We start from the raw sequence: 27,844 nt of genomic DNA on the forward strand, positions 1-27,844 counted from the left end.
AATGGCGCATGTGTGTGTTTGTGTGTGCATTACACATCTAAAACACGACTTTTTGAGCATCAGGCAGAGTCTGATCACATTTGCACTACACGCACATGCAGAGCGATTCCGCTGACAACAGGATTTGCATTAAGATCAGAGTCTGACTCAACATGGCAGATCCTCAGGTGATGAAAACCACTCGCACTCTCCTGACTTCAGCTGAGGATCTGGCCAATCCTGTCTGGACGTGCTACATGCTATTGGAAGGACAGCAAGTGACAAATTTAAATAGTGCCTTTTTTTTTTTTTTCATTGCTTTAAAGGAGAAACATAGGAATGAAAAACAAAGCTTAAGTCAATTACTCTGCTGGAGAAATGCATTTGAGATTTTGTGAAAAGGAGAAGCAGCTTCCAGTAGATACTTTATTGGATCCAGACGGCCACAAGAAAGGGAGCAAGTGGGATTGCAACACCATCTATTACAGCCATTTTGTGCCAGGGAGAGAAGAGATGAAGGAATATTGATCTCTCTCAGCTCTTCTTTCTCCAAATCGTGGTTGGGTTTGTTTCCTTGAATAACAAGACAGGAAGCCCTTGCCTTGTCGACCTTCTGTGCACAGTGAAGAGTGCTCATCCAAACCGCAGCTGGAAACAAATTACCTGCACAGAGCTCGGTGTCTTTACAATGCTGTACAGGTAGGAAAGTGCTGATGTAAACTGTGACGAGAGGTGCTCCCCTTTCGCTGGCTCAGGCTCTTTCCCCTGTGCGGACCCGCTCTCCCCAAAACGCCCCATCCCCGGTGGCGGTCCTGGGTGTTTCTCCTGCGGGGTGGCCGGCTGAAGCTGTCAGGAGGACTGCATCAGGCCTGTGAGGCGCTTGCTCGCCAGAGACTTTCCCTGGAAGGAGGGACAGACAGACAGACAGACAGAAGAAACCCACAGGTGTGAGTGATGCTGTAGGATGGTTTGGGAGCAAGAGGCGAGGGCCTTCCCGCAGCGCAGGGCACAGGGCTGCGGGCCCCTGCCCTGCTGACAGGGAGGCAGGCAATGGGGTGAGTGTGCCCCCAGCATGTTGGGTGCCTGCAGCTTTTGCCCCAGGTGGGTGGTGTAGCATGGAGGGGTTGTGGCTAATGATATCCAGGTGGCTATTGCTCCAGGTGGTCAGCTGTGCTCTGGGACACTGTCTCATGAAGACATGTCCTTCCTCTGGTACATGGGAACTGGTCAAAGCAAAGCTCTGTCCTGTGCTCAGTCTTACTTGTCCTTAGGCTATCCTGCCAGTGCCAGGCCATGGCTCCCATGCAGAGCGCTCCCTCAGGTAGGAAAGAGCTAAAATCCTGAGGCTGCCAAGAAACCAGGATAGCCTTCCTACAGTCTGTGAATCAGTATCATTTGCCCACCAACCACTGGAAACAGATCTACAAAAAAGTAATTTTAGAAGTAGCTTTGCCTGCCCTGCTGCCACTCTCCTTTGCCCACTTCTGAGTCTATTGTCTCCTTGTTGCTGCTTGTCCCTTCCCTCCTGGCCTTCCTATGCCTCTAAGCCACCATGCAGACGCGTGGCTGTGGCAGCCTTGCTCACACGCTGCTGATGTCCACATCAGCTTTCCCACTGACTGAAGGGACCAGGGACTAGGGAAAGGTCACCTGCAAATCTGAAGCCCTTCACTGGCTTAGGCCATGCAGCCCCTGCTTTCATCTGGAACAATGGATGACCTACAGCTGGTCTTCTCCATTTGCCCAACATAGAAGGGTATCTCCCCATAGGGGATACTGATTGCTTTGCAATTACTGATCCAGCAGTGCCAAATTGTCTCAGGTATTGCATCAGTTGCTGTCTTTCTTTGGCTAGCTTTCCTCTTGAAAAATTGTGTTTTTCTTAAAAGAAAAAAAAAGTTCTTGGTTGAAATAAACATCCAGGGAATACCAGAGAGCTGTGGAATACCTAGCAGATCTTAAACAATCTCCTCTACATTACTATATTTAGTAAAAAATTCCTTTGCAATAGGAAGTATTACTAATTGCAGTTTGAAAGAAAGATTGACACAAAGACACACATTATACAATGAAAACAAATATGTGCAAAATGCAGGATAATTTGAAATGTAAAATTTAGCAGGTCATCTGAAGTAAGCTTTGTTTAACAAGTTAACACTTTGGTAAAAGGCACACATCTGGGTAACACAGTGAGGCTTCTGTAGGGAACTGTTACATCCTTGTGGTACAGCCTTAAATGGGAAGAGATTAGAAATCAAAGGGAGGAGGGGTGTTTCTTTTTTGTCAAATAATTTGCTCACCTGCATGAACACACATGGCCTGATCTGGCCGCTTTCTGTGTGTCAGCAGTTGGCTGCTGGGAACACTGTCATCGTGTGGATCCTGCCCAGGACGAGGGGGCCACAGTCACAGCTCTGCGGCTCCCCCATCTCTGCAATGGAGCTTGCAGCCAGGGCATGGCTTGGGAAGGACCAGCTCCCTCCTGGAGCTCAGCAGGCACAGCAGCACTGTTGCCATTTAAGGCATGTGTGCTTGCTTTCACTATAAATCAAATGTAATATTATTATTGTTTTTATTTGTAGATGCACTTCTGGGAAGTTGGACCCAGCCCCACCCCAGGAGGTGGCCAAGTCTTCTACAGGACAACATGGCAGTGCATAGAAGGCTGCAGCCAAGGCTGTCATTTTGCTGCCATGAAGGAATACCAGAGGAGGAGTGCTATGGAGTTACGAGTTCCTGAACCCAGTTTACAAGAAGAAGGTGGTAAAGAAAAAAACCCCAAATAATTGGATTTGTGTAATGACTTTTCAGGCAAACTCTAAACAATTTGCAACAGGCAGTTCCCCTTTATCTTCTCACAGGCAGGTGGCTTGGGGATACACCAGCTCCATGTGTCAGGGTCCACTGGGGCTGAGGAGCAAAGCTGTTCCATATCCAGCCCTGATTTCCATGTGCAGCAGGAAGGGGGAAATGCTGGTGTCAGGCCAGGCCACTGACAGAAAGACTCAGGACACTACAGTGCTTCTTTTACTCTGTCATATGCACATGCTGAATAACTTAAGGGATGCCTAGAGCGGATGTAAGCAGTAAACTTTTTATGTGGGGTCTAAAGCTGATAAAGAAATCCCCAGTCCTCCAGTTGCAAACTATTTGTCACTACTAATTAGGGTTACGACAATTAAAACCCCAGACTGTTGTTGCTCAAACAACATAGTCCAAGCATTAGGGCTTATGTTGTACGGCATGTTGCCTATCTTGTTGGATGCAGGAAGGCTTGATTTTCTCTCATTCCTTGCAAGCAGCTGAAGCTGCACATGATCCTTTCCTGAAAGTTGTGTTACAGCTTGGCAGTGTAAAATCTGAATTTGGAATAACCTCAGGAAAACATAAGGGAATTCTTGAGAAACTGTCCCCCCACCCCCCCGAATCTGACTTCCAAGTGTGTGGCCCATCCTACTGCTTGGCTACACATCAGGCAGAGGACCAGACATCGACACTTCTGGAACATCAGGGCTCTCACTGAGGCCCATGAAGTGAAGACTAATCTGTAGGTCATGGTAGATGCTTAGCATCTTTGTTGGCTGAGCCTTTGCTGAGCAGCTACTAAACTAAAGTGTAAAATGCAATTAACAATTATTTTAATGAAGGAAAATTCTGCAATTTTATGTAGGCAAGAAGCCAAGTAAGAGGGAAAAAAGCTGTATCTGGAATTTGACACAAAAAAGAGACAGCACTCCTTTCAAACCTCTTGTATGGGCTACGAGAGTTTCCATCTTGCTCTTTGCCTTTATCTACCAAAACAACCACTTTGCACAGTTGGGAGAGAAGGCATAGGCTGTCAACAATCAGAAAGTGTAGTTTTGTCCAGTATCTGTGTTTTCACACAATGTTACCGTGCTCTGCCCAGCACAGAGTGCAGTTCGTGTGTCTCACATGCAGACGTTTGCCACCACCAGCACGCACGAGCCAGCACTCCCATGCATGCTGTCAACACCTTACCTGGACACCCAGGCAGGGTTTATCCCACAGGGAGCTTTGTGACTGCAGCGACAGGGGAGAGGAAGCATGTGGGGAGCTTCATGGCAGCACAGGATCCTCTATTTTGCCATGTCAATATAGACCAAAGCACTTTTGTGCTGACTGTTCACCTCCCTGCTCTTCACCCACCAGCTTAGGACTTTGCTATAGCTGATTCCACTTCGACTCCTCTCTTGCACTCAGGGCTGTCCCTTTCCCAGCCTGCTGCCCAATCTGCTCCAGCCAGAAGCATCACCTTCCTGGATATGGAGCCATGTCCTGGGGAGCAGCATTCCCCTGTCCCTTTGTAAGACCCCCAGCAGAGGACTGGGATGCCTCTGCATCTCCACTGGAGATGAGCAAACCCCACTTCCATCAGCTGGAATCTGAGGTTTTCACCTGGTGACAGGCACTGCATTTCCTACATTTCAGCAGTAGGCAGACAACATCCTTCCATTGCCAGGACCTGCCCTAGCCCTGGCCACACTGTTTGGTTTTCAATGTTACAGAACACTGCGGATCTTGGGTAAATCTTATTTTTGTGTCAATTTAGACATACTCTTTTTATTAGACTATTTTCATTAAAAGATACATTGCAAACATAAGATAAAGTAACATAAATTAACAAAGTTAAATATGAAACAGTTAAAAACAAACAATAAAGGAAAATAGTTTAACACAAAATAAACACAGACACGTAAACTATTAACATGTATAACACAAATTAGCACAAAAAATGTGGTGGACAATACCACCAATTACACACTGACACAGACTGAAAACAGGAGCTGCAAAGTGGCTGTAAGCAGGGGAGGGGCTGCTCCCAGGGTGCAGGTGCTTACCTGTTCTCAGCAGCACGATCTCCCGAGTTACCTCCGAGCTCCTGCAGAGTGGGCCCTGCTCCTCTTGTAAGGCTTGACTGACAAGTTACCTGAGCTTCTCATCACTGCTACTGATCACCATGAAGCTGAGCTACTGTGGGTCAGGTTCCTACACTGGATATTGCTTTTCTTCTCTTCCAGCTAATACTACTATGGGAACAGTTCCGAGATGCAGTCCAATTAAAATCAGTATCGTCTATACCCATTTTATTTTGTGAGGATTTCCTAAGCTTCCTAAGTTATGGATTGCACTTGGCTTTGAGAAACACCAGGACACCACCACGTATGGCACAAACCAGAAGGTGACACAAGTCTTGTGGTCACCCACTCTTAGAACAGCTTCGTAATGGAGTTCTCCTCTACCATCCCACCAGCCCTGAGAGGAAGATCCTCTTCTGCTGTGGAGCCATCTGGGCTCCTTATATCTAAGAATGTGTTTGCATTAGTTGAAGCAGACTAAGGACTGCTTAAATATACCACACTGAAGGAGAGCACTTCAGCACAGCCCTGCCACGTGGGCAGGCCCAGGCTGTGGATCCAGGGCCTGTCCCTCCCTCCAACAAAAAAAAAATAGGTAGATGGAGGCTCAGATGGATCACTGCAGCCAGTATACAATGGTAGTAGAGTATTTTTTCAAGCTACCTCAGAAAATGCCCTTAACGCGTGCTGCTGGTCTAGCTCTCAGGCAGGGTGCAATTCTCTTCTTTCCTTTGTGTGCAGTGGACTCAGTGTGTTTAACTCCTTTCAGTGGGACAAGGAACCAGATAGGTAAGTAACATGCAGTTGGTGGAAAACAGAAACACCACTGAAATATCAAACCCCTCTTGAGCATCGGAATAAGCTTGGCTGAAATCACAGCAAGGTCTAAGCTTACCCTCCCTCACAAACACCTTGCTGAGGTCCTGGTTTGGCATCTGCAGCTAGACCTGCATGTAGTGGAAAGGTACCAACTTTTATCTTCTAGAGTTTGTATGTGGCTGGAATAAAAGACAGTAAATGAATAGCAAGTGTAACCTGAGCTCCACAGAGTACCTTTTGTCCAGGAGGATCCCAAAGCACCTCACAAATTGTACATACAGGGATCACTCACCCACTGCTGGAAGGTAGTGACCTCGGGGGAAAAGGAAGCTGCCATTCTACACCAGCAGCACTACACAGAAGTGTTTTTAGGGGGGGAAGTATAACTTATCCACTAGAAATTACCAATACCTATATATTAAGAGACTATGCAGCACACACATAACACACGCCACCCCCTGCTCACCCAACTGACAAGCATGCAGCATAAGCCTACACAGTGCAGTCGTTTTCCAGGTAAGGTTCTCAACAGATGCAACATATTCAAGAAGGCATCAAGCATGCACTATGCAGATCATGCACCTGGTCCTCTGCAGCACTAGAAACTGACACTGATGAGCTACTGCACATAAGAGAACAATCAGATGACAGGTTGCAAATATTGACTGGATACCCCTATGCTTCGGGTACATTCTGATGTTTTCCATCACCTACATAATGCAAGTACTTTTTCCTAGTAAATTCTGGTATTTGGCAATCACTGGAGTAGTGGAGCAAGCACAGTTTTTAAAAGTAAAATATATTTCAAAGATAAAATCAACCCTTCTCCCAGGTGCTTTTTCTTGGTGCCAAATCTGAGAAACTTTGGCATCCATTCCTATATCCTCCCCTTCTAGCTGTCTGTTCCGATACCCACTTCACCAGCATCTCAGTGTATCACCTTTTTATACTTTCCAGTTTTTCTACCACCTATTATCTACCCATAACGGCTTAAACCTTTGTCTTTATTATACTGCAGGTTGCAAATACTTTATGCCATCAAATGGTGCTATCTATTTATTCAAGGTGGTAGAGGTGGGAAAATGAAAAAGTGGGAAAGCTGGTAAGTATATGACAGTTCTATGAAATTATCAAGGAACCAGTTAAACACGGATCCCTGACGGTATCAGGCAGTAATTCTTTCTCCAGCCTTACGCCTTCTTCACTGTGTTAGTGGTTAGTATTTGTAATACATCACAGTCAAGCACAACAGTGCAAGATATCACACAATTCACCTGAGAAAGAGAAGATCCCATCAACACATTTCATGGGTTTGACATACTAATGAATTAAGAATCAGGACAGTTAAGAGTGCAGCTTGGACTCTGATCCAACAGTAGACAAACTGAGAGGACATAAAACCCAGCACAAGGCAGTAGCAGTCACCAAGGGATGAAACTGAGTATCAGATGGGAAAGAAGCAGCAGGGAAGAACAAGGACAACATCATGGAGCTGGAAGAGAATACTGCTGACAGCATCTAGGAAAAGGCAGTGAGGCAGGCAGGGTAGACACTCAAGCTTTCGTAGCTGTATAATGACAATTAATAGATACACATGGAACTGAAACTAAAAGTGGGACTTCGGGTTTCACTGGGTGCTGAATTGGGGTGCACTTACAGTTCTGAGCCAAGATTAGTGTAATATGAAATAGCCATAAGATACCAGAAAATTGAAGCAGGGGAAATGCTGTAAGGTCCCTTCCAGCCCAACCTGTTCTACAATTCTATTATACAAAAATTCCAGTTTGCACCACTGCATGGAGAAGGGGGCATTTTGGGCTCCAGACTGAAAGTATCCTGGCCACTGAACTTGACAGCTACATTGCATACAAGATCTCCAGTCATAATCTTGATAATGGAAAAGTCATCCCTGCATGGTGAGACACTGATTCTACACTCATTAAGGACACAATGTAGAACTTTGTCCTCAGTGCTTCTGGATGAAAATGCAAAACTGCCCTGCTGCTGTCAATGTGAGGGCTACAGCAGCTCCAGCCTATCAGCTCCTGCTTTCTGCTCACTGCAACACAACACATGGTTACTGAAGCCAGGCCAGTCTGCCAATTCAGTTATTCACCTGTGTCTGGGAACTGAGACAATCTTTGGTCTTCATTGACCTGCTGTCCCATACAAAATGTTCCATCCATAACTTCCACGATTCTTTCAAGAAAGCTCATTAGAAAGCTTTCCTTCTTATCTGCTTAATCTACAGTCTACTTCCTATACAGCTTGAATACAGACCAACTCTTCCTTCATCTTACTCTCTTTCTGCACTGAGCTGAACCTACTGCCTGGAAATCTCCCTGCTTCTTCACACCTGATTCCTTGATACATTTCATACCACATCTCTACATCTGGTGTCTTCTACTATGCTGATATTAAAATAAATCTCCCAAGTCTTTTAAGTCTCACATTTCTTCAAGGACTTAACAGGAGGTCTCCTTTTCCTGTCAGCTATTGGTGCTCCTTAAAGGTTGCAATTATGAAAGACAAAATACAGGCTGTAGCTTACCATGTGCAAAGGTGCACACAAGCAGCTACAGCAGGCCCATGCACATCATGCCTCTACATACTGCGCTGGGCCACTACTGCTTGTGGAAGGAGACAGACTCCAATAGCCATCTAGAAGTTTGGCATTTGCATCTTCACCACCCCACCCCCCCAAGTCCTCTGGCTGAGGCTGTTGGTTTTATCTGGAGCTGCCAGGTCCTGCCATTGCTTGGGCTGAATTTCACATGGGATTCTGGTCATCAAAAGCCACTTGGTTCTCCCAGGCTCTGCAACTCTTTTCTTTGTTCACAGGCAGTGGACGAGATGCACACAAGCTTCTTTACCTTCTTCAGAAAAAGAGCTTTTTCAGTCTGGGCATGTAAAGACATTGTCCCACATCAGTCGGTTCAGACAGATGTTGTAAAAATTCTGAATAAACAATATATCATTGATCTGGCCACTGTCTTATCTTTTAATGCACAAAGACTGAGAACTCTGATACTCTCAAAAATGTACATATGCATATGCCTTTTGTTACTAAAGAAAGAAAAGCTGGGAAAGAAAATGCAGACATCTTGTCAGCATTGAGACACCGTCTCAATTTTGAGTCACAAACTTTAACATCAGTTTTCTTACAGGAAAATTCCTTCCTTGGAATATAGCCATTTTAGAAAAGTTTGAAGTCAAGTCTGAGTATAATGGCCCAGGTTTATCTAAGTTACCTGCTGAGCTGGTATCAATAGGTTCAATCCCTGTTATTGCTGGAGTAACCATTGCTGCTTTTAGAGATAATACTCAGGATACTACAAGATGCAACAAAGGAACCCCCTCCTGTCCACTCCTTTAGTAAATGTAAATGGCCACCAATGCAAGTTCGGCCGAGATGTGGTGGCTTCCTTTGTGAGACTAAAGCAGCAATGGTTTCTCTAAATGTACTCGTTAAAATATATATTCCTTCTACTCTTAGCCCTAAAGGATCATCTCAGCTTACACGAGCTAAGCCTCTGTGTATCTGATTATTAAATAATTTCTAAAGCAGATGGGAAACTACAGTGGTTCAAACAGCTAGGCTGGGACTGCATGGGTAAAAATAGTATAGCAGGTTCCTTTTAATTAGTAAGATGATCAAGTATGACAGAAGAGAGAGATGTAGGTATATGGATTTGTGTGCATGTGTGTCTTTAAAATTAAGTTATTACCTCAATATCAGGTATTATTTATAACATATATGATACATGATGTCTGATTTTTATGATGCCATTTATCTTCACTTGGGAGAGAAGACAGGCTAACTCCGCTTTCATAATGTCAATCCTTGCTGTATTCAAAAGGAAAATTGTAATAAGATAAACCTGCCACCATGTGCAGTGCCATCATTTTTTAAATGATGTGGATTAGTAAGTGCTCCAATGCAGCAGACTGTCAGATCTGCAGCTCCCTGAGATCAACCCTTCCCAGGGCCCCTGTGAACAGCATGGGAGAGCAAGTCCAGTTTTATAGCTGTGATTTCACAGCACAGGAGTCCAGCACAGGCCCAAGGAGATCAGAGATCTATTCTATCCTACCACTGTGCTGCCCACATAGTTTTGAGGACTCTTCAAAACATGAACGGGGAGATAAGAAATCTGCCACCCCTATGCTCTAGCAGTGATTGGTGACATGTGCCCTGTGGTGATCTGCTCTGCCGCATGGACGTGGCCCTTTGGTATGACCACAACGTTTGGTTCCAGGACCACACAGCTTCTGCCCAGGCTCTGATGCAGGGCTGCCACAAAAAACACACTGACCCAGTGGCTGCAGATGTCAGGCTGGTAAGCTGAGGAGGTTGAGGATGCCTGACACTTTGGGCTCTGGGTCAGAGAGATGTCCCATTGGTCCAAGGGGAACACAGACAGGTAGGTGCTGCAAACTATGCCCTTTGCTATGGGAGGACTTGGCCAGTGGTGGGTTCAACCCTCTTCTTGGCCATTGCATAAAGGTATCAGCTGATACTTTGAAAAGACCTGGAAGTAAAAAGTGAACCATCACCGCAATTAAAATTCTCCTGCAAGGTCTTGCTGTCAGTGTCCTGCTTAATGTGGACCAGACAGCACCTGGATTCCAGAAAGATGTGGTGCCAAAACTTGGTGCATTCATTAGTCATGAGGTACTTTCTCCTGTTCAAAAGTACCAAATCAAGGTGAAGACAGTGGGGCCTGTGGTATGAACAGTGGTATGAAAACCAAAAATAATCTGTAACAGATAATCTTTCTTATTCCCCATTGATACTCTTGAAGGTGTTAGGCCTCTGGCTGGCTAGTAGGGCTTTTTTCATTCACATGAAGACTCTGTAAGAAGCTGGGCATGTCTGGCATTCTGGCTACAAATAGGCTTTCTCTGGTATGGAAATCCCCCTTGTAAGTACAGCATCATGAGCAAGGAAGGGGTTGTAAACCTCCACCTCCATGCTCCTGCTCTGACTCTATGCCACCTACACTGTTAGTGGAACCAAGTTCCCCAAATTTGAGTATGTTATGCAAAAGGAATCCATAACATCATTAGATATATGTTTTCCCTGTGTTACTTATCTCCATGGAAAAGTAAAAGCACATTTTAAACAACACTAACTGCTTGATTTGTAGCAACAATGAGCTAAAAATTAATCCGGAGAGGTTCTCAATATGCCTGAAGTGCCAGAGTACTATAGGAAGCAACAACCTAGTGATGCTGGAAGAAAATTTAAAACACATTTTAAATATTCTTTTACTAATAAGTATGGTGGTGCAGAAAGAACAAACCCAACCAGTCCACTTTAGTCCCCACTGTATCTGACTTTGAGTTATTTCTATACTAGTAATGTTCTGATGTTTTTGCTAAATGACCTAAGTCTTCAGTCAAATTGTGTTATTGAAATCCATATTTAAATCTTGACATCCAAAAGCAATTTACCTTGAAATGCCTGTTTTTATCTAAACCTGAAGTTCTGCCCAAGTTTTGCAACATATTTCCAGTTCCCATGACCATGGCAGGGTTTCCCAGTGAATGCAAAGGCTGCGGGCAGGTCTGGCCAGGCAGGACCATCCAGGCTGGCTCAGACCTCTGGGAGGCAGAAGCACCCAGCACGGCCCCAAGCACAGGCTGCCGTGGCAAGGACCTCAGTTCAGTAGTTTCCCAAAATGCTGGGTCACGTGCCACAGCCAAATCTGAAAATATCCCTGTGAGTCTCCTGTGCCCTTCCAGAGTCCAACAGAGCAGCACAGCCTGGGGGTGGCCCAGGTTCATGGGTAGTTTATAGTAGAGCCATTCTGGAAGCCACAGCTGCATCCCAGTGATGGCTTCTCAAGGCAAATAAATTTCTAGCCCTGTCTGTTTTGGACATTCCTCTTACAGCCATCACTGGAAATCTGACTTCATATTTTTCTGTTTGCAAAATAGGCCTAGGGCCCCCTCCTGAAGAGAGCTGAGCATTCAGGCTCTGTTTCAGTCAAACCTTAAGCATATGCTTAACTTCAGTGCGTCTGTGCAGGGTCAGCCTGAATATGTGACCCAGTAATGAGCAATCACTACAGTATAGTGGAGCCCTGGGAATGAGGGCAGCTGTACTGCTCCAATCCTACACAGCTGGGGAACTGTAGTGCATTTTGGAGAACTAGAGCATGCAGAATTAACTTTGTCTTAATTCCTACTCCCCAGAGTATGCCATACAGTTACTGCTTTGGTAATGTTGTCCTCTGAGGGCATTATGACATGCCAACATAGTGCCTGTTTTCTCATCTGATGGTAGTCACAAACCGCCATAATACAAAGTATAAAAAATGCAGACCCCTCCTAGATCTGGTAGCCATCATGCCATCAGAGGACGACGTTTTATATCTGCACTAAGAAACATGGAAGAAAATGCTTTGAGCATGCTAGCAATTAAGACAAAAATGAACTAAAGTGCCAAGCAATGTACAATAATTTTATTTACAGGTACTTAATTATAATTCCACCATCCCAAACTGAGCTTGTCAAGTTACCCTTCAAATCAAATGCAAGAGAAAAATCCATCCTTGGCTGTATACTGTAAACCCAGACAGTCTAGTAAAGTAGAGAGTTACTCTTCTACGTATTTGGCAAATCTGGGAGCAGAATTTACCACTCGGTATAAATATTTCTGCATAGTTTGTTTAAAAAAAATCTCGCCTATTCCTCTTTCTGGCAGACTCTTAGAAAGTAGTAAATATGCAGATGGGCGTAGTGATATATTTTGTATCAACATCTTTTAAATGTGTGCATATGCATTAGCTATATAAATATATTCTCCAGGAAGTCTGCCAGTGGATATACTACAAAGCTCTGCGTGTTACATTTGGGTTTGCTTGTGCAGCGTCAGAAAGAACCCCTCTAGGTTTATTTGCTCTACACTAGCTCACACTTACCTGCAGAGTTTCCCCTTTTCTATCTGTATGTACGAATGTTTTATATTTATATGCCATGTGTGCATATACAGTGTATATAGAAATGCACATACAGACACACAAATGCAAGTGTAAGTACTGTATATACACATAGTGCCCTCATTATAAAGCTGTTATAAAGCCATGACACGGCTCATGAACTTTCTATGAAACAATTGTTCTGTACTATAGCTTCTATGGGAATCAACTGCTTGATGACTCTGCTGTCCCAGTATCACCTTACAGCTAATGATGGGCGATATGTGAAGACCACAGCAATATGCCAAAACTGTATGACATACCAAGTAAAAATGTACTTGATACTGAGCAACACAAGAATAATGCCCCACAGACCCTGTTGCTGCTTCTTCAATTCAAGCCCCGTCCTTGTTCTATGCCAGCCCACACACACAGCCTGTCCCACCCCTGCTGCCCAGTACCCCTGCTCCTCCACGCCGCTGGCACCATCTCCCTCTGGTCCTGCCCCCTCTCCCTGCTCTTCCCTTTCTCTAGAAAATTTGCTGCACATGCAGATCCCTGAAAGCAAGTGGACGAGTGAGTCTTGTCCAAGCTCTGTGGTCCTGCCTGGGGGCTGGAGAGAAGCAACCCCAGCCAGTGCCCAGCATGTCTCTGTGGCCAGACCAGCATCCCCCACCGTCAGACTGGCTGGAGGGTGAAGTCTGGTGAAGGACAAGATAGGAGAGGACATCTGTCCATTGCCCTTGAGATCCCATCATCCCCTTATGTAAAAGGTGTCATGTTTCTTGCTGTTGGTGCCCTCCTTTTCCCGTGTGGGTGTCCTGAAGGAGTCACAGCATTATCGCCCATCAGATGAGCACCAACAGATGGGGGCAACGGAGGAAGCGGCCGCAGCGCTGTGGGGGGACATGGATGTGTATACACGTATGGTACCATTAACCATGCACAGGGGTCAGTGTGGATATTGTTGCAATGGCACTATGAGAACCATGCTCTTCTACTTCATTGTGCAAGGAAAAGCCACAGCGAATATCGTAGTGTGAATACAGCAAAAAGACAACTTTGTATTTCATTTTAGACAAAAATCCATTTGCTTTTGCAGTGATGATAAGCCAGAATGAGCATTATGGAATTCTGCTTCCCACCCTCCCCCCTCTTTGGAGCTACTATTTAGATGAGCTACAGTATTAAAAGAGAAGCTGCAAAGATGCTAGCTGCAAAAATAAAGGATGAGATAAAAAGTCAAGCACCCACATTCCCCCCAACTAAAAATGAAGTTCTGAGGAAAGGGTGGAGGGAAAAGAAAATAAACTTACCACGCTGCGAGTGAACTTTTCTAGAGAAGTTCTACGACCTTGCTCATTCTCTGGCTTAACAGGGAAAAAAGTGGGGAGAAAAAAAATACAGAAAAAAACCCTTCAGCTTAAATGCAGTTTTTCAAAACAGCAGCAAAATATAAGGAAGCAGCAAGGGGAAAAAGTTGTAAAAAAATGTAAAAAGCAGAAATCAATGTTTGCAACAGCAAACATAAGAAACCAAAGCCCCTGAAAGAATAAGAGACATCACTACTTTTACTCTTGGAGAATGTCACCTCTTCTCCTTTGAGTTTTTTGAATGGTTCAAATAGTGCCTGTGTTGCCACGTCTCACAGCTATTGATATTGATTTCTTGCTCATTGAATTTTCCTTCTGCGGCTATTTGAGCTGAGACCTCTGATTCTGGTTAATATCTGCCAAACAGCTGACTGGAGGCTCCCATCTACTTGCTTAGAGAGATGAAAAAAAAAACTCCACAGTAACTTTTACAACATTAAAAAGCAATGTGTGAGTGAATACAGCACTGGAAGAAAACCACCACTGAACTCATTTCCAGGGAACCTACACTCTATTTATCCAGAGGCTAGAAGAACATTTCCAATAAGTCTGGCTACATCAAAACATAAGACAGTGTATGTAAGTCTGTGCAAGCCCATAGAAAGATACAGGCAGAACTGGGGCACTGGTATTTTTGAATCTGGAATACAGGACTGCCCATACCCAAGAAGACATTCAACTTCACTGCAAGAAGACAAGCACGTACATCATGGCTTTATTAACGTATCCCTGAGAAGGATGCTCACTGCAACACTTCATTCATTTGGCACAAGGGAGATCTAACCGTCGCTAACAAGGAAGAACTAAACAATTTATTGGTATGTTTGCTGGAATATCTAAAAGAAACAAATTGTTACGGAGACGAGAAGAAACTCGATAACATGACAGAAAGCTCACTGCAGTTACAAAGCTATAGGTACTGCTGATTTCCAGGAGAGAAACCTATTTTAATATGGTGAGCCAGTGAAATGGAGGTGATAAGATAGAAGTAAAACTGCTGTGAAGGGGATAAGGAGCTACATATAAGGGAAAACCACAGTAATGATGGTGCACAACAGTTCATTGGAAAGAAACACTTCACTAGAAACAAGCACTGCACTGGAGGTACTCATCAGAGGTGCCCACCTGCTGTATTATCTGCCACGGATTCAGCTGCAGTAACAATGCCCAGGGTAACGCAACAGTGCAAAAACCAGACAGAGAAGATGTAAGGAAGTCAAAAGTGTATCAGATAAATCAGATGAAAACTTGTATAGGTGAGTATAGGCTTCTAGGTGAGTGATTCTTCTGCTTCTTCATCTCAGCTGCCATGAACAGCAGCTCTCTGATGTCTACAAGGCTAGTCTGAAGCATCCCAGGAAGAGATGGGGCTAATTCTCCCTGCTGCACCAACAGTAATGAGACCAGAAGACAAGGCCCTCTTAAGACAAGCAATATTCTTTGTCCAGAAGAAAGAGTCAAGCAACCTCCCCTCTTACAACCATTTGAGGAAGCCACACCATCAGCTCTCATGTTCCAAAAGTGGTATCAGAAGTAAAAGCTAGAGGCTTGTTGTTTTAGTCCATACAGTGGATGGAGCCAAGGCCTCAGAGCATGTACCAAGCAACAAAGCAGGCTTCCTGGCTGGCAGGGGACCAGAAAGGTACCCAGTAATATGCATCCCAAAGGAGTATTTAACATGCACTAACCTGAGGGTTAGTTGCCCCTCCCTGCATGTGAGAGGGGAAAGGGAAAAGGAATGTCAGCCCCCCAGTTTGCTAACTGCAGCAGTGCAAGTGCTCAGAGCATCACAGATCCCCTCCATGAAGGAGCCTCAGCAGTGTCCAGGCACCCCAAAAGAAGCAGAGGTGACAGAGAGAGGCTGCAGTCCTGCCTCCTTGGCTGAACGTGTCACGATAAGTGGGTCTGAGGACAGCAGTGCATGGCCATGCACAGAGCTCCATGCTGGTCTCCTGCAAGGGCAGCAAGACCCACCCACAGCCAGGGTAGAGGCATTCATTTCACCCAAGAGAAGAAATAACCTACACAAAAGGCAGAGAGGCAGAGGGCTCTGTGAGGCTCCCCAGTGGAGCAAGGCACTTGGCGTCTGCAGCATCACATTGCTGTGGGCTGTAAAATCAGCATTTTAAAGTGGAGCTCTGGAGTGCACTGGGGGCAAAGGAGAGTGAGCTGCTGAAAACAGGCCACACTCTCAAAATTTAGTGTCTGTTTTTGCTACTAGCAAGGTGATGCAGCTTCCTGTGCAGCTGGGCTTCAAAGATGATGAGCACCTTCTTGGGGTGCTGAGAGCTCACCTAGCACAGGAGGACACACACAAGGCTGTTTCCCCACCATGGCGTGGGGAAGCAGGTACCAAGAGCAGCAATGGTGTCCCACAGAAGTGCCTTGCAAGCAAAGGCTGCAGCAACCCCGCACATTTGGCATGGGGATGGCAGGCTGGGGCCAGCTGGGTGCATGGAAAGCTCATCCCCATAGCATCCAGCTCTGAGTCAAAGCACAACATTTTCCAGTAAAATAAAAAGCAGCTGAGGCAAGCTGGCTGCAGAGTGATGAGCCCAGTGGAGCAGCTTTAATGGCAGTGGGTGTGAGTGCTGGCTGTAGGGCTCTCTGGCTCTATCTGCCTGCTTGCCTGCAGACCATCTGGCTGGCAGCCTGCTGCAGAGGTGCCTGCCCGCATCCCTCCAGCACGGCATGGAGGTGTGGAGGCTGCCTTGCACAGCAGAGGAAGGAATTGAAAAATAACAAAGTAAAAAAATAAAAATAAAAATAAAGAAAAGTGACCAAGTCAGACCTTTCTCAGTCCTGTGAACAGATCTGGGGTCCTGTGGAGGAAGAGTCTGACAAGGCTGCAGATGCTGGAGCTGTGCCTGCTGCAGCACCACAATGGCGTTTGCACAAACACACATTGAGAGGGAAAAGGGCAAAGGCAGTGAAACACATGTGCATGCCAGGCCAAGCAGGCCTCCTAGGTGCAAAAAAGACCATCTTTGCCAGGAAATACACCAACAGACTCCACCAGCTAATGGCAAAGGACATGTGTATTTGAATAAAATACGAAACAACAACCTCTGCTGCAAATGAAAACCTCTCAGCTCAGATAGGTGCAGAAAAATGGATCTCACCACTTAGGAACTGTTCACTAATTATTGATTGTCTACTCCAAATTTTCCTTTTTTTTTTCATGATTAATTATTTACCCAGCCACCCCAATGTTAAGTTCCTTTGTGTAGATTCTGCTGGCACAGGGCACTGTAAGGAGAATAAACTTACGAAAACCAGCTGACCCTGATTATTAAAAGTAATTATGAGAAAATTGCTCAGCATCTTTACAACACTCAAGCCAAGTCCTACCACTGAATCAAATTGGTCAAGTGTGTCCTGAGGGGACTGAGACAGGAACAGAATGTGCAGTAGGAATCTTGCTGGACAATATAGAGCAGTCGGGACAGGGGCTCTGGATAAAAGCCATGCTTCAAAAGAAGGGTGCTGAAAATACAGCCTGTCTCTTATGGCATGAAGCTCCTAGCCATTCCCTTGCTGACACTCTTTGCCAGAGATCTGAAAAGGGGTAGAGAAATGCATCCAAAAGCTTGGTCTTCAGAACTGCAGGTCTGCAAAAATCCCTCCCTCCCTCTCTCCACCCTAGGATTAATTTTGTTTGCTATTGAATTTTTTTTTTTTTTTTTTTTTTTTTGTATGAGACTTTGGAGCTTGGGGTGCGGCTTTTTTGAACTTTAATATGGTGAAAACCATGAGTTCCAGAGGGAACAGCATAAGACAAAAATAAAGGATAACCACTTCCCTGACCCTGGCTCAGGAAAAGGCCAGGAGTCGGTCCTGGGCTTCTCAGGCAGTCAGGTACAACTGTCCAAAGCAAGAAAGCAAAGGGCATCTACAAAGCTACCAAATGCCTGGAACAGTATTTTGCATCTACTTTGTGTCCATTTGCACAGGACCACAGAGAACTCACTCTTCTCTGAACCAGCTGGAGAGGAAAACAATGCTCTAAACTGAGCAAAATCCAACCCCGGTGTGACACGACTCACATCCATAGCTTTGCAGCCTGTCTGTGCTGCAGCCACTTTTCCAGGATGCTCCCCTGCCTGCAGGCAGGGCTGGACAGCAGGAAGCTACCCTGTGCCAGGCTGCCATGAACACCGGAGCTGTGACAGCTCAGCTGCCACTTCAGCTGGCAGTCAAGTGCCTGCTAACTTGGAGATGCCCACCAGTGTTATTGTTTCACCTTTACAAGGAGTAATGGAAAGTGCCTCCAGGTCTTTTCTGTTCCCTCTTTCCTATCTCCTCAAAAATAACTAGCAGAGCACATGTCTGACTGCTCCTCCGCTGTTAAAAAAGCTCCTGTGCACCTCCACCCCCTTCCATGTGCACTAAATAATCTATGCTGCTCCTTCCCCAGGGAATAAACCCCTGCTTTGCAGACAAGTCACCCAGCCAAATCTTCTCCCTGCCTTGAGCAAGGAGGTTTGCCACAGCACTCGTTCTGACATGAGGCTCGCTGCTGTTTAAGGACCTCCAGCCACCATTTTGGCTTCCGTGGAGGAAGGCTGAGGGGTGGTGCAGTGGTGATTACCTGCTGTAAAGTAGCCTGAAGTAACGTGCATATCTGCTGAAAAAGGAGCAGGTTGATGCTTGACTCGCCGGAGCACAAGCGGGGCATGTTGTGTAGATGCACAAATAAAATGTGATAAGCCAGTCAGGGATCTCAGCACCATCCAGCCCTTTGCTGCTGAGCTGGCTGCTTTCAGAGGCCCTGAGGTTTCTATTCTCTGCTAAAGGGAGAAGGCTGGGCATGGAGGCACAGAGCCTGAATTGGGCTGGGTGTACAGTCATTCATCCTGAGGACAGGGCTCTGCCCTTGTCCCTCCTCTCCTCCAGCCTGGCAGGGGAGGAGGACTTCTGTGCAAGGCAGGGAGCTACACCCAGCATTCTGCCTCTGCAGCACACTGCTTCCAATCACACCCTTGCTGGAGGCCAACCTCATGTTCCCTGCTGAGCACCATGAATCTGCAGGATTGAGGCCAATAATACTGTGGTTATTTGCAATAAAGACATTGGGAAGAACACAGAAAAAAACAATCTAAAATGGATTAACAAAGTATGTATGCTTGGTCTGTACACAGCCTATGTCCACTGTCTTGCATCAGTTAGTGGTGTGAACAATATGTTCCTTTTATCCTCCCTGGCACCACTCGTAATTCTGTCATTGTATCTCAGTCCTGACCCATAACTTCTCCTCCCTCCCCTCCATTACTGCACTCCCAGAGCAAGGAGGAGAAGCTCCCATATCTATGGCTATTGTATGGTGTGGAAAAAAAGTAACTTTTCAAACTTACAGTCCCTTACCAATTTCAAAAATGTCAAGCATGTTTTGAGGCACCAATCAAGCCTTGCCACCTCTCCACTGAGCAGGTCGTTACTATTCCCAGTTGACAGGGGAGATGACACAGGCAAAACTGAACCTTGTTTTGCCCAAGGTGTCACAAGAAATCAAGTGGGGGAACCAGGGAAAGTGCATGTTTTTTGGCTCCCGGTCCTGTGTTTTAGCCACACAGCCAACCTTTTCCCTTCTGCCCACTCTGCTTGTCACAACCCAGTGCTGGAAGGAAAAAGACCCCAAATGGCATAAACTTACCCACAAAATACTAATTTGTGAATCTCAAGCCACAGAGATATTAATTTGCTTTGTGTAAGAAGCTCTTTTAGCCCACGTCCATCATGCTGTGCTTCTGACGGAACTTATTTTCAGCAGTAAAAGTAAGGCTGTGCCATATCAGTGTGGTACATAGGCAACATTAGGATAATGTCTTTGGGGCAAGACATACTCATGCCCCAGACTCATCAGTCTTAAAAAAACTGCAGTGAATTTCTGTTCATATCAGTGAATCTGGAACTTGTATGCAGGCTCTATACCAAATCCTCCATCCACACAGGCTTTGATATGCAGCTGGGTTTCTCTTTTCCTTCCCTCTGCTTTCCAGCTCTTTAGAGGAGTTTTAAAGGGATGCCTTCTCAAAGCTGCACCAAAGGCACTGATGAACTCACTGTGTAGCTCAGAGTAAAGAAACTTCACTTTCTGTCAGCATCTCTGTACTTACACTGCTTCAGAAATGTTCACTTGCCCAACATAATGAAACATGATTGCAAAGAGCTTTACAGATTCTGGAGTAATATTAGCTTCCCTTCTGCATCCTCTAAAGCTGGTGAACAGGCCATCTACACAGATCTACTCCTGCCTTTTTCGTGCCTTGTTATGTTTACTCGTGCACCCACAGCTCTTTCAAAAAGAAACTTGATTCTTAACTTTCATGGCTCTGTTAACATGACACCAAAACCTGCTCCTCCGGCAGTTTGCAGGGGGATGAGGATGTCATACTGACACATCCAGGGCTTGATCTGACAGCAAAACAAAAAAAAAAAACGGTTTGAGTGTGCTCAGGTGGGAGGAGAAAAATCTCCTGCTTTGAAGCACACAAACCCTCACATGCTCAAGAGGGACTTGGGGTTGGGAGACATACACTGCTAGTTCATACCGGTAGGAAGATGGCAAAGGTTTTTTAAGCTTTAGATCATCAGAAGTCTTTGCCTTCTACCTTCTTCTTTCTGCACAGCCTCTGAACTCTTAAGTCAGGTCTAACCTTTTCAAATGTAAGCAGCACTGGTTTATGCTGTCTCAAACCAGACATTTTGAAACAGGGCTCACTGCTGTCCTCCATTACCTTCCCCTAATCCACCTGCCAGTAGTCCCAGGCACAGGCAACAGAGAGGTTTGTCCCCTTTTGTCACCATATGCCTGCTTTTAGGGCACACAATGACAATCAGGACAGAAATACCACTGGGATTTCATTGCGCTGTGCCAGTGCAATGTAATTTGGCAGCACACAGAGAATGCAGCAGAAAAACACCAGGGAAGACAGTGATGGGAAACCACACATTCAGGCTGCAGGAGTCAGGAGTCAGTTCATGTACGGTCCTGGAAGCCAAATATAAGTGGGACACGTACACGTGTACGTACATACACATGCACACAGTCGGACACGCAAACTTATGGGAGTAAGTCAGGAGGTGCATGAAACATTTGAACACAACCACAAAAGCAGAGATCAGCAGCTTACCTCCCAGCCCTCTCAGAAAGACAGGACACTTGGACAGGCGCTGCTATAACTCTGCATAACCTCTCCTTCTCTACCCTGAACTGGGGGGTCCTGGCAGATACACAGTACTGGCAGAGCACATGCACACACCACAAAGGCTGAAAAGAACTCAAACCCTTTCTCTTGTGAGAAAGCATGGCTGGAATTCTTGATTATCATATGGGTCACAATTACTTATAATCTCCAAGGAAAACGAAAAATCACTGGGGAGCCAAAAGCAAGGGAAAGGGAGAAAGGGAGCGTGGAAATCATGGCAGGGAGGTCTGCAGGTAAGGCATCTAAAGGAAAGATCACACAGTGAGGCTAGGGAAGTGGACCCCAGTATGGTTGAAATTTGCACCTGTAATTAATAGATTGATGGGGCTTGCTTGTCATATCAGCCACTGTCTTTGTCATGAGAAGGAGGCAATTTTAATTTGGGTTTTGGAGACAGCTGGGCACAACAAACACTTTTCCGTATTATTTTTACCTTGGGTCACCATGCTTCCCCCAAAACACAAGTTGAGGCTGTGCATATGGATGCCGTACTCTGTGTCCCCAGTGAGGAAAGCAAAAGCTCATTCCTTTGTTAAATGAAGAGGGGGGTGGGAAAGAAAACCGTATTTTAATTTTCAGACAAGCAGCAAGCAGCAGGCGAGAATCAAGAGATGCTAAGAGATGCAAGCATGTCCTTTCCAACAGATACCTTCTTCTTTGCCAGCAGTAAGTCCTGGTAAGCATTCGAGCGGAGGAAGCGCGCGTAGCTGTCACTCTTCATCAGCTTGTAAATGTGCTCCTATGGGACAGGAGGAAATGAGAGACAGAGAATTGTTATCAAACCTCATTTAGACATCACAGGGATTTAAAACACAGCAAATTAGAAGGAAGAGAGGCTGATCAAAGTCCTAATTAAGTCTGCTATTATTGATTATCTGTGTTGTGGTAGTGCACAGGAGGTCCATCCTGGGGCAGGACCCTGCTGTGCCTGGGGCTGTATGAACACTAAACAAAGAGATGGCCCTCACCCCAAAGGCTGGCACACATTATTCAGTAATCAGAGTTCTTCTGCAAAGGCTGCAACTCTCTGAAGTTCCCAGACTAGAAGAAGCAGGTGTCTAGCCAGGCTGAAACTACTGGGATGTCTCAAGAAGGAAGAAATAAACACCAGAAATTTTCCTGTAGATTAGGCTTCATTTTACCACTCATAGATGGCCAAACTATCACTCAGCATCCCCCTCCTGTTTACAGAGGGGAACTGATACTTGGAGACATTTCATGTCCACTAAAGACATACTTCCAAGAAAGCCAACCTGTTAAAATCATGGAAAAGCCTGTATCTCTGGTGACTGTGCAGGGAGGTTACACAACTAGCTCAGATGTGTTTGGCTACATCATATATATAATGTCACATGAGTCCCTCCCCTAAGGTCTTTTTTCTCCCAGCAAGTCAAACTGCTGTTACCAGTTTGCTCTGAAAGCACTTACTATGTGCATCTTTAGACTTACAAAGTGACGTTTCATTGCAGAACTTCATGCCTCCCCTTTTCCAGCTTCCTTGCTTAGCTGTACCTTCCTGCCAAGAATCCCTTAACACAGTCAGCTCTTCTTCCCCTAATTATCCCTGGATTTGTAATAGATATTATCCCAAACACCAATAACATAAAACCAAAATACTTTGACCAAACACACTAAAGGAACTCAAAAGAAAAACAGGCACCCTGGATATTTCTCTTAGACTTCGCACAAGGAAGCACTTTTATAGAGTTAATGAGCAATTTTATCTATACTGATTTATATAACGTGAAATATTCTCTCCTGCCCTAAAGCTATTGTACATGAAACCATATGAGCCAAACCAGTCTGAAGTTGCATAGACTATTTCACAGTGTTCACAAGCCTAGCAGAATTCCCTCATCTTCACCATCATGGGTAATTGGTGATGACCTGTCTATACACAGAAGAACTACTTAATTCAGCTTTCTTGTACTATTTGATGCAGTCCTAAGAGGGACATAACTGCCACTGGTTTTCCCACAACACAGCATAAACATATCCTTTGAGCTACAACTCAGTGTGGAACGATTTTTACTGGTTAATTTCCATACTTGCTTTTAGACCTGACAAATCCTCGTTTGTGTAGCACTATCTATCTGAAGGATAGCACAAGAGTTTGCAACACAAATGCTCGTATAAAGCCATTTAGCAACTGTCACTCTTCCTTGCTGCAGAAAAACACAAGGCAGAGCACAGCTTCGTACTTCTCACCTACAGCACTGCCATGAGATTTCACATCCAGCTGTGAGGTATTTGTTCTATTTATTCAGGACAGAATGAGCCAAGTACGCACTGAGACAAGAAGAGGGAGAATAATGCACATCATGGATAAGGTCATCAGAAGGTTTCTATTTCTCTGATGTGAATAACTATGTACAACATTGTCTTTCTCTCAAATATTTCAAATAGCAGAAATTTGGGATTCACTTAATTTAAACCCTACCACAATACCTCTCAAAGTCTCTCAGGGAGACATCACATCCCCCTAATGATTTCTTCATAATCGGGGGAAAAAACCCACCTAACTGTATATCTAATGGTCTTTTTCTGTCCTTCTCCATGACTGTGAGGAAACTGATGAATAAGTGGGGCAGCTACCCTGTAGCCCATCAACAGTAAAATGCCTGAGGGGTCTCCAGATCTTCCCTCCTCTCAGTGGTGCTCCCTTGCAGCACCCAGTACATGCAGGGTGCTGGTGGGAGAGCATGCTGAGGCGGTGGGCAGGAAGGTACTGTGAGGCTGAGGTAAGGCAGCCAGTGCAGGGGTATTTTGTTTAACATTTTGATAGACACATGGTTACATTTTTTTACTACCTTTTGACTTCAAATGGTTCCTTTACCTGCGGTCAGATAACTAGGTCTGCTCTGAAAAGCAGTAATATTTTTTGAAAATAACACTCAGTTTTTATTGCCATGCAGACAGATTGCATGAACTGTCTGTAGGCAAGAGAGAACACAGCAGAGCATGGCTGGCCATACAACCCACTGGCACCCCAGCAACAACTATCATTCTTGCTCATGTCAAGACGACTTCATGTACTTGACCTTAAAACAGTATAAACTCAATATCTGGCTGTGGGAAGGGGGGGAAAAAATACTTTGATCCTGAGATGAAATAAACCACAAGCTGTCTTCTTAACTGAAGCCCTTCCCTGAAAAACAGGACTACTGCACACCCACAGCCCAACTGCCACTGCAGCTGGCTAATTGGTATGAAGCATTTTCTCTGCTTTTCACATCTTGGAATCACTGAACAGCAACACCGCTACCTCTCAGCTGTTCACCAAAGATATAATCAAACAGGGAGTAACTATTCCTAGGCTTTGAATGCTAATGAAGAACGAAGCTGGGCATAAGGGAAGGGAGGGACATGCATAGCTTCAGAAGCAAACTTGACTGCTTAATTGCAAGAATTCAAAGGGCTTGCTTTGAAGAAGCTCTGGACTGGAGGAACGAATGATACACTGATCATTTATTTTACAGCACTGCATTTCTGAAGTGCCTACTGGAAGCTTGAGCCAGTCGCTCAGGTCAGCAAAGACTGCCTTCCAATTTGCAACAGTACAGGACAGCTTACATTGCCACAGCCAGAATCCCCACTGAGACTGCACCATGAAGGTTCCTGCTAAAATTGTGGTTGCAGTGTGTGCTCAGCCCAGTTACACAATAAATGTAGCTGCAGGACAGGAAATGCCAGGGCTGGGACATTTGTTTTGATCTTCACCCTACTCTGCTCTTCACCACCAAGCTATTTTCTGCTATATGTTCTGAAATCTTCAACTTGCTAGGGAGAATTTAGAGCTACCGTTTAGCAGCTCCTCATTCCTTACATACATTGAAAGCTACTGGAAGTCTAGCAACTGAGCATATTCTTCTGAGGAAGCCTGAAAAATGGACCTATCACCAGAGGTGTCTGCACAGATTTAGCTGCTCTGTGCAACTTGTGCAAATCATCTTTCCCTCTTCTATCATGGACTTTTTAACCAATTCTGGATAACTGCAACCCACTGGTGTTTCACTTATTTTATTGAGCAGCTGCTTTTGCTCCTCCTCTTCATCACACAGTGAATATGGAGCATAAAGTGACCTAAGACTGAAATCTCCAACTGCAGAAGCATCTCTACTGATGGACTTAATATGCATGCATGCTGCCTGACATACCTGACACTGCTGGCAAGAAATCTAAGCCTTCCCATCCTTACATTCAGAGAACTCTGCATTTTGTGAAGTTGTTTATTATGGGGTAAGAAGCTGATTATTACAAAGTAAATCCAGTACTTGTGTAATTTTTAACAACATAGCGGCAGCTCTGGACATTACAGTCCCCTGCACTGTGATCAGTCTGGCCAGAATCATCACCATGACATTTCTTTGCAGGTAAGTTCCATGGGAAGTTCCTGTGCCACATTTGCACAACAGCAGGAGCAACATTTCATCTAGGCAGTGCAGCATCTCCCAGGCACTGCTGGGTATCACTCTCCAGGTAGGTCTGACTCCCAGCTCCCTGCTCTAGACAAGACAGGAATCCTTTAGGGAGACACACTGCAAAAACAAAAATTCAAAACAATCTTTTAACAAAAATTGCCCAACTGATGTACTGAATCATTAAGAAAGGTAGCACCCTGCTTTGAAAAACAGATAGAAAGCAGGAAAAAAAAACACAATAGAAAACTTTAAAGATTTGGCTAGCAGTTGACAGGCATCACATGTTCCATTGGTCTCCTCAGCAGCCTTGCCAGCAATCTCTGAGCACCACACTGCTGTATCAGGCCACTGCAGTGGCAGCTGAGAGTGGAGACAGAGACTGACTTGACATGTGTCAGCAAGCCCTGGCAAGCTGGCTTTTTGAGCTGACCAGTCACTTAGTCCCTCACACAGCATGCTGTTGATGAGTGCTGGGTATAATGATGCTCTCCTGCCAGGATGGGTGCACATTTGGAAATATCAGTCTAATATTGAGGGTGACACAATAAGCTGCTTTTGTAATTATGGTGGATTTCATCTCCAGGAAGCAAACAATTCCCTTACAAGACTGCTGTAAGCAGAGAGAGTTTCCTGTCAAACATCCCTGGAACCACTGTTCCCCAGATCCTGAACCAAGATAATGGAGGCAATGGGGCCTGCGTGCACCTCTTCTCCATAAAAAGGCAGACCCCCTTTTGTGTTGTGGCCACCAAAATCACATCTCCTCCCTGAAGGGAAGAACAAGGCAGTGAGCCTGAGGGCTATGCAGCTCCACTGAGCATCTGCTCTGTACCTAGACTTGTATTATGAGAGTTACACTTCAGACAGTATAACCATTGCACTTCCCATTGGATGATATAAAGGAGAACAAACAGTACATTTTAAAGGGGGAAACATTGTCACTTCTGTGAATTAGAAAACAAAGGAACCAGCCAGGTAAATCAAAAGAAAATTCTTCTCTACAGTTTCATGAAACCAAGAGGAAATCCCACTCCAGCTCCAGCTGGCAGCTTAAGTGCAGGGAAATTAACCCTGAGAAGATTCACCGTCTCCTGCCTGTTTTCCTTCCACAGGCTCTATCTTTGGAAGAAGATGAAGGACAAGCTCTTGAAATTTTCTTGCCAAGAGGGGAGAGGGGAAAAAAAAAAAAGTTTGCAATCCAGGCAGGAACGTGGGAGGTGGCTGAGATAGCAGAAACTGTCTCAAAGCTGCACCTGCTTCAAATCAATGTGCTGTAATGTGATCCCAGGTCTCTCTCTCCTGTCACAGTCAAAGCACAGTGACCCTGAGGAGGGCATGAGTGGCAGCCAAGCAGGACCTTGGGAACACCCGAAAAATATGTGGGAAAAAAAACAACCTGACTGATAAAAAAATAATAACAACACCTGACTTGCACAAAGCACCTGGCAGACTTCAGGAATTGGGGTCTCTGTTAAGAACCTTTTTTTTTAGTGCAAAAACTTGCTCTTCTGAAATGTGTATATGAGACAAAAGCAGTGTTGTTGGCTAAACACATCCATTTCTAATCCCACCTGTACCTTACTCACTGTGACTTTTTGTGACAGGCTTGAGAATCTTTGGGGGTTGTTAAGGCTAAGCCAAACAATCTCATGACCTTTGAACATCAGTTAGGTTCCAGAAAGCTCATGCATTTTAATTTGGTGATAGAAAGTTTTCCCTGTTTGTATGTTAAACATAGCTGTAAGCTTTAGATGATGAGGGGGAATACAGGGAAATGGCAAATGCTTTTCTCCTTTCCATCACACGTTTCCCATTTAGCACACTTTTAGCCCATTCTGGAGGGCTTACACTAAAGCTAGAGAGCTGTTCAGGTTCACTTGAGCTCCAAGGGCCCACTTTGCCCTTTGCAAACTGCTCAGAAACCTCCTTACTCACCTATCCCATTCACATCTTTTGGATTGTTTTGGAGCACATCTTCAACCTGTCAGTAAATTAGTGAGAGATTTGGAGACCCCTTTGTATTGCAAGCATGTGAACACTGGCAGCTGCCTCTCTGGCCAACTGCAAGAAAGATTTGCAGAATGCCAGACAAATTGAAAACCCCACAAGACAAATTGAAAACCCCACATTTGCAGGCAGCAAAGCCTGCTATCCAGGGGCTTTTGGAGACATACCCTATTCACTCTTGTACTTTTCACAGCTCGTCCTCTGGAACCCTGCCTGATAGGCAGGAACCCTCTA

The 27,844-nt window shown here is 45.1% G+C and overlaps 1 protein-coding gene across 8 annotated transcripts in view; it reads right to left on the reverse strand.

Annotated features, from left to right (window-relative positions):
- Nucleotides 1-362: 362 nt before the first annotated feature.
- RGS6 (regulator of G protein signaling 6) overlaps nt 363-27,844 on the reverse strand; it is a 270,371-nt gene continuing 242,889 nt past the window's right edge. For 6 of the 8 annotated variants that reach the window (XM_051620985.1, XM_051620986.1, XM_051620993.1 and 3 more), the window contains 3 exons: nt 21,832-21,921; nt 13,918-13,971; nt 363-879 (listed from right to left, as the gene is read on the reverse strand). In XM_051620985.1, the coding sequence (XP_051476945.1) occupies nt 829-879; nt 13,918-13,971; nt 21,832-21,921 (195 nt within the window). In that variant the 3' untranslated portion in view covers nt 363-828. Of the gene's footprint in view, nt 880-13,236; nt 13,498-13,917; nt 13,972-21,831; nt 21,922-27,844 lie in introns of those variants that run through there. The other 2 variants (XM_051620988.1, XM_051620989.1) reach the window with 2 other exon arrangements.

Source organism: Apus apus, chromosome 5, assembly GCF_020740795.1.
Source record: "Apus apus isolate bApuApu2 chromosome 5, bApuApu2.pri.cur, whole genome shotgun sequence".
Classification (NCBI taxonomy): domain Eukaryota; kingdom Metazoa; phylum Chordata; class Aves; order Apodiformes; family Apodidae; genus Apus; species Apus apus.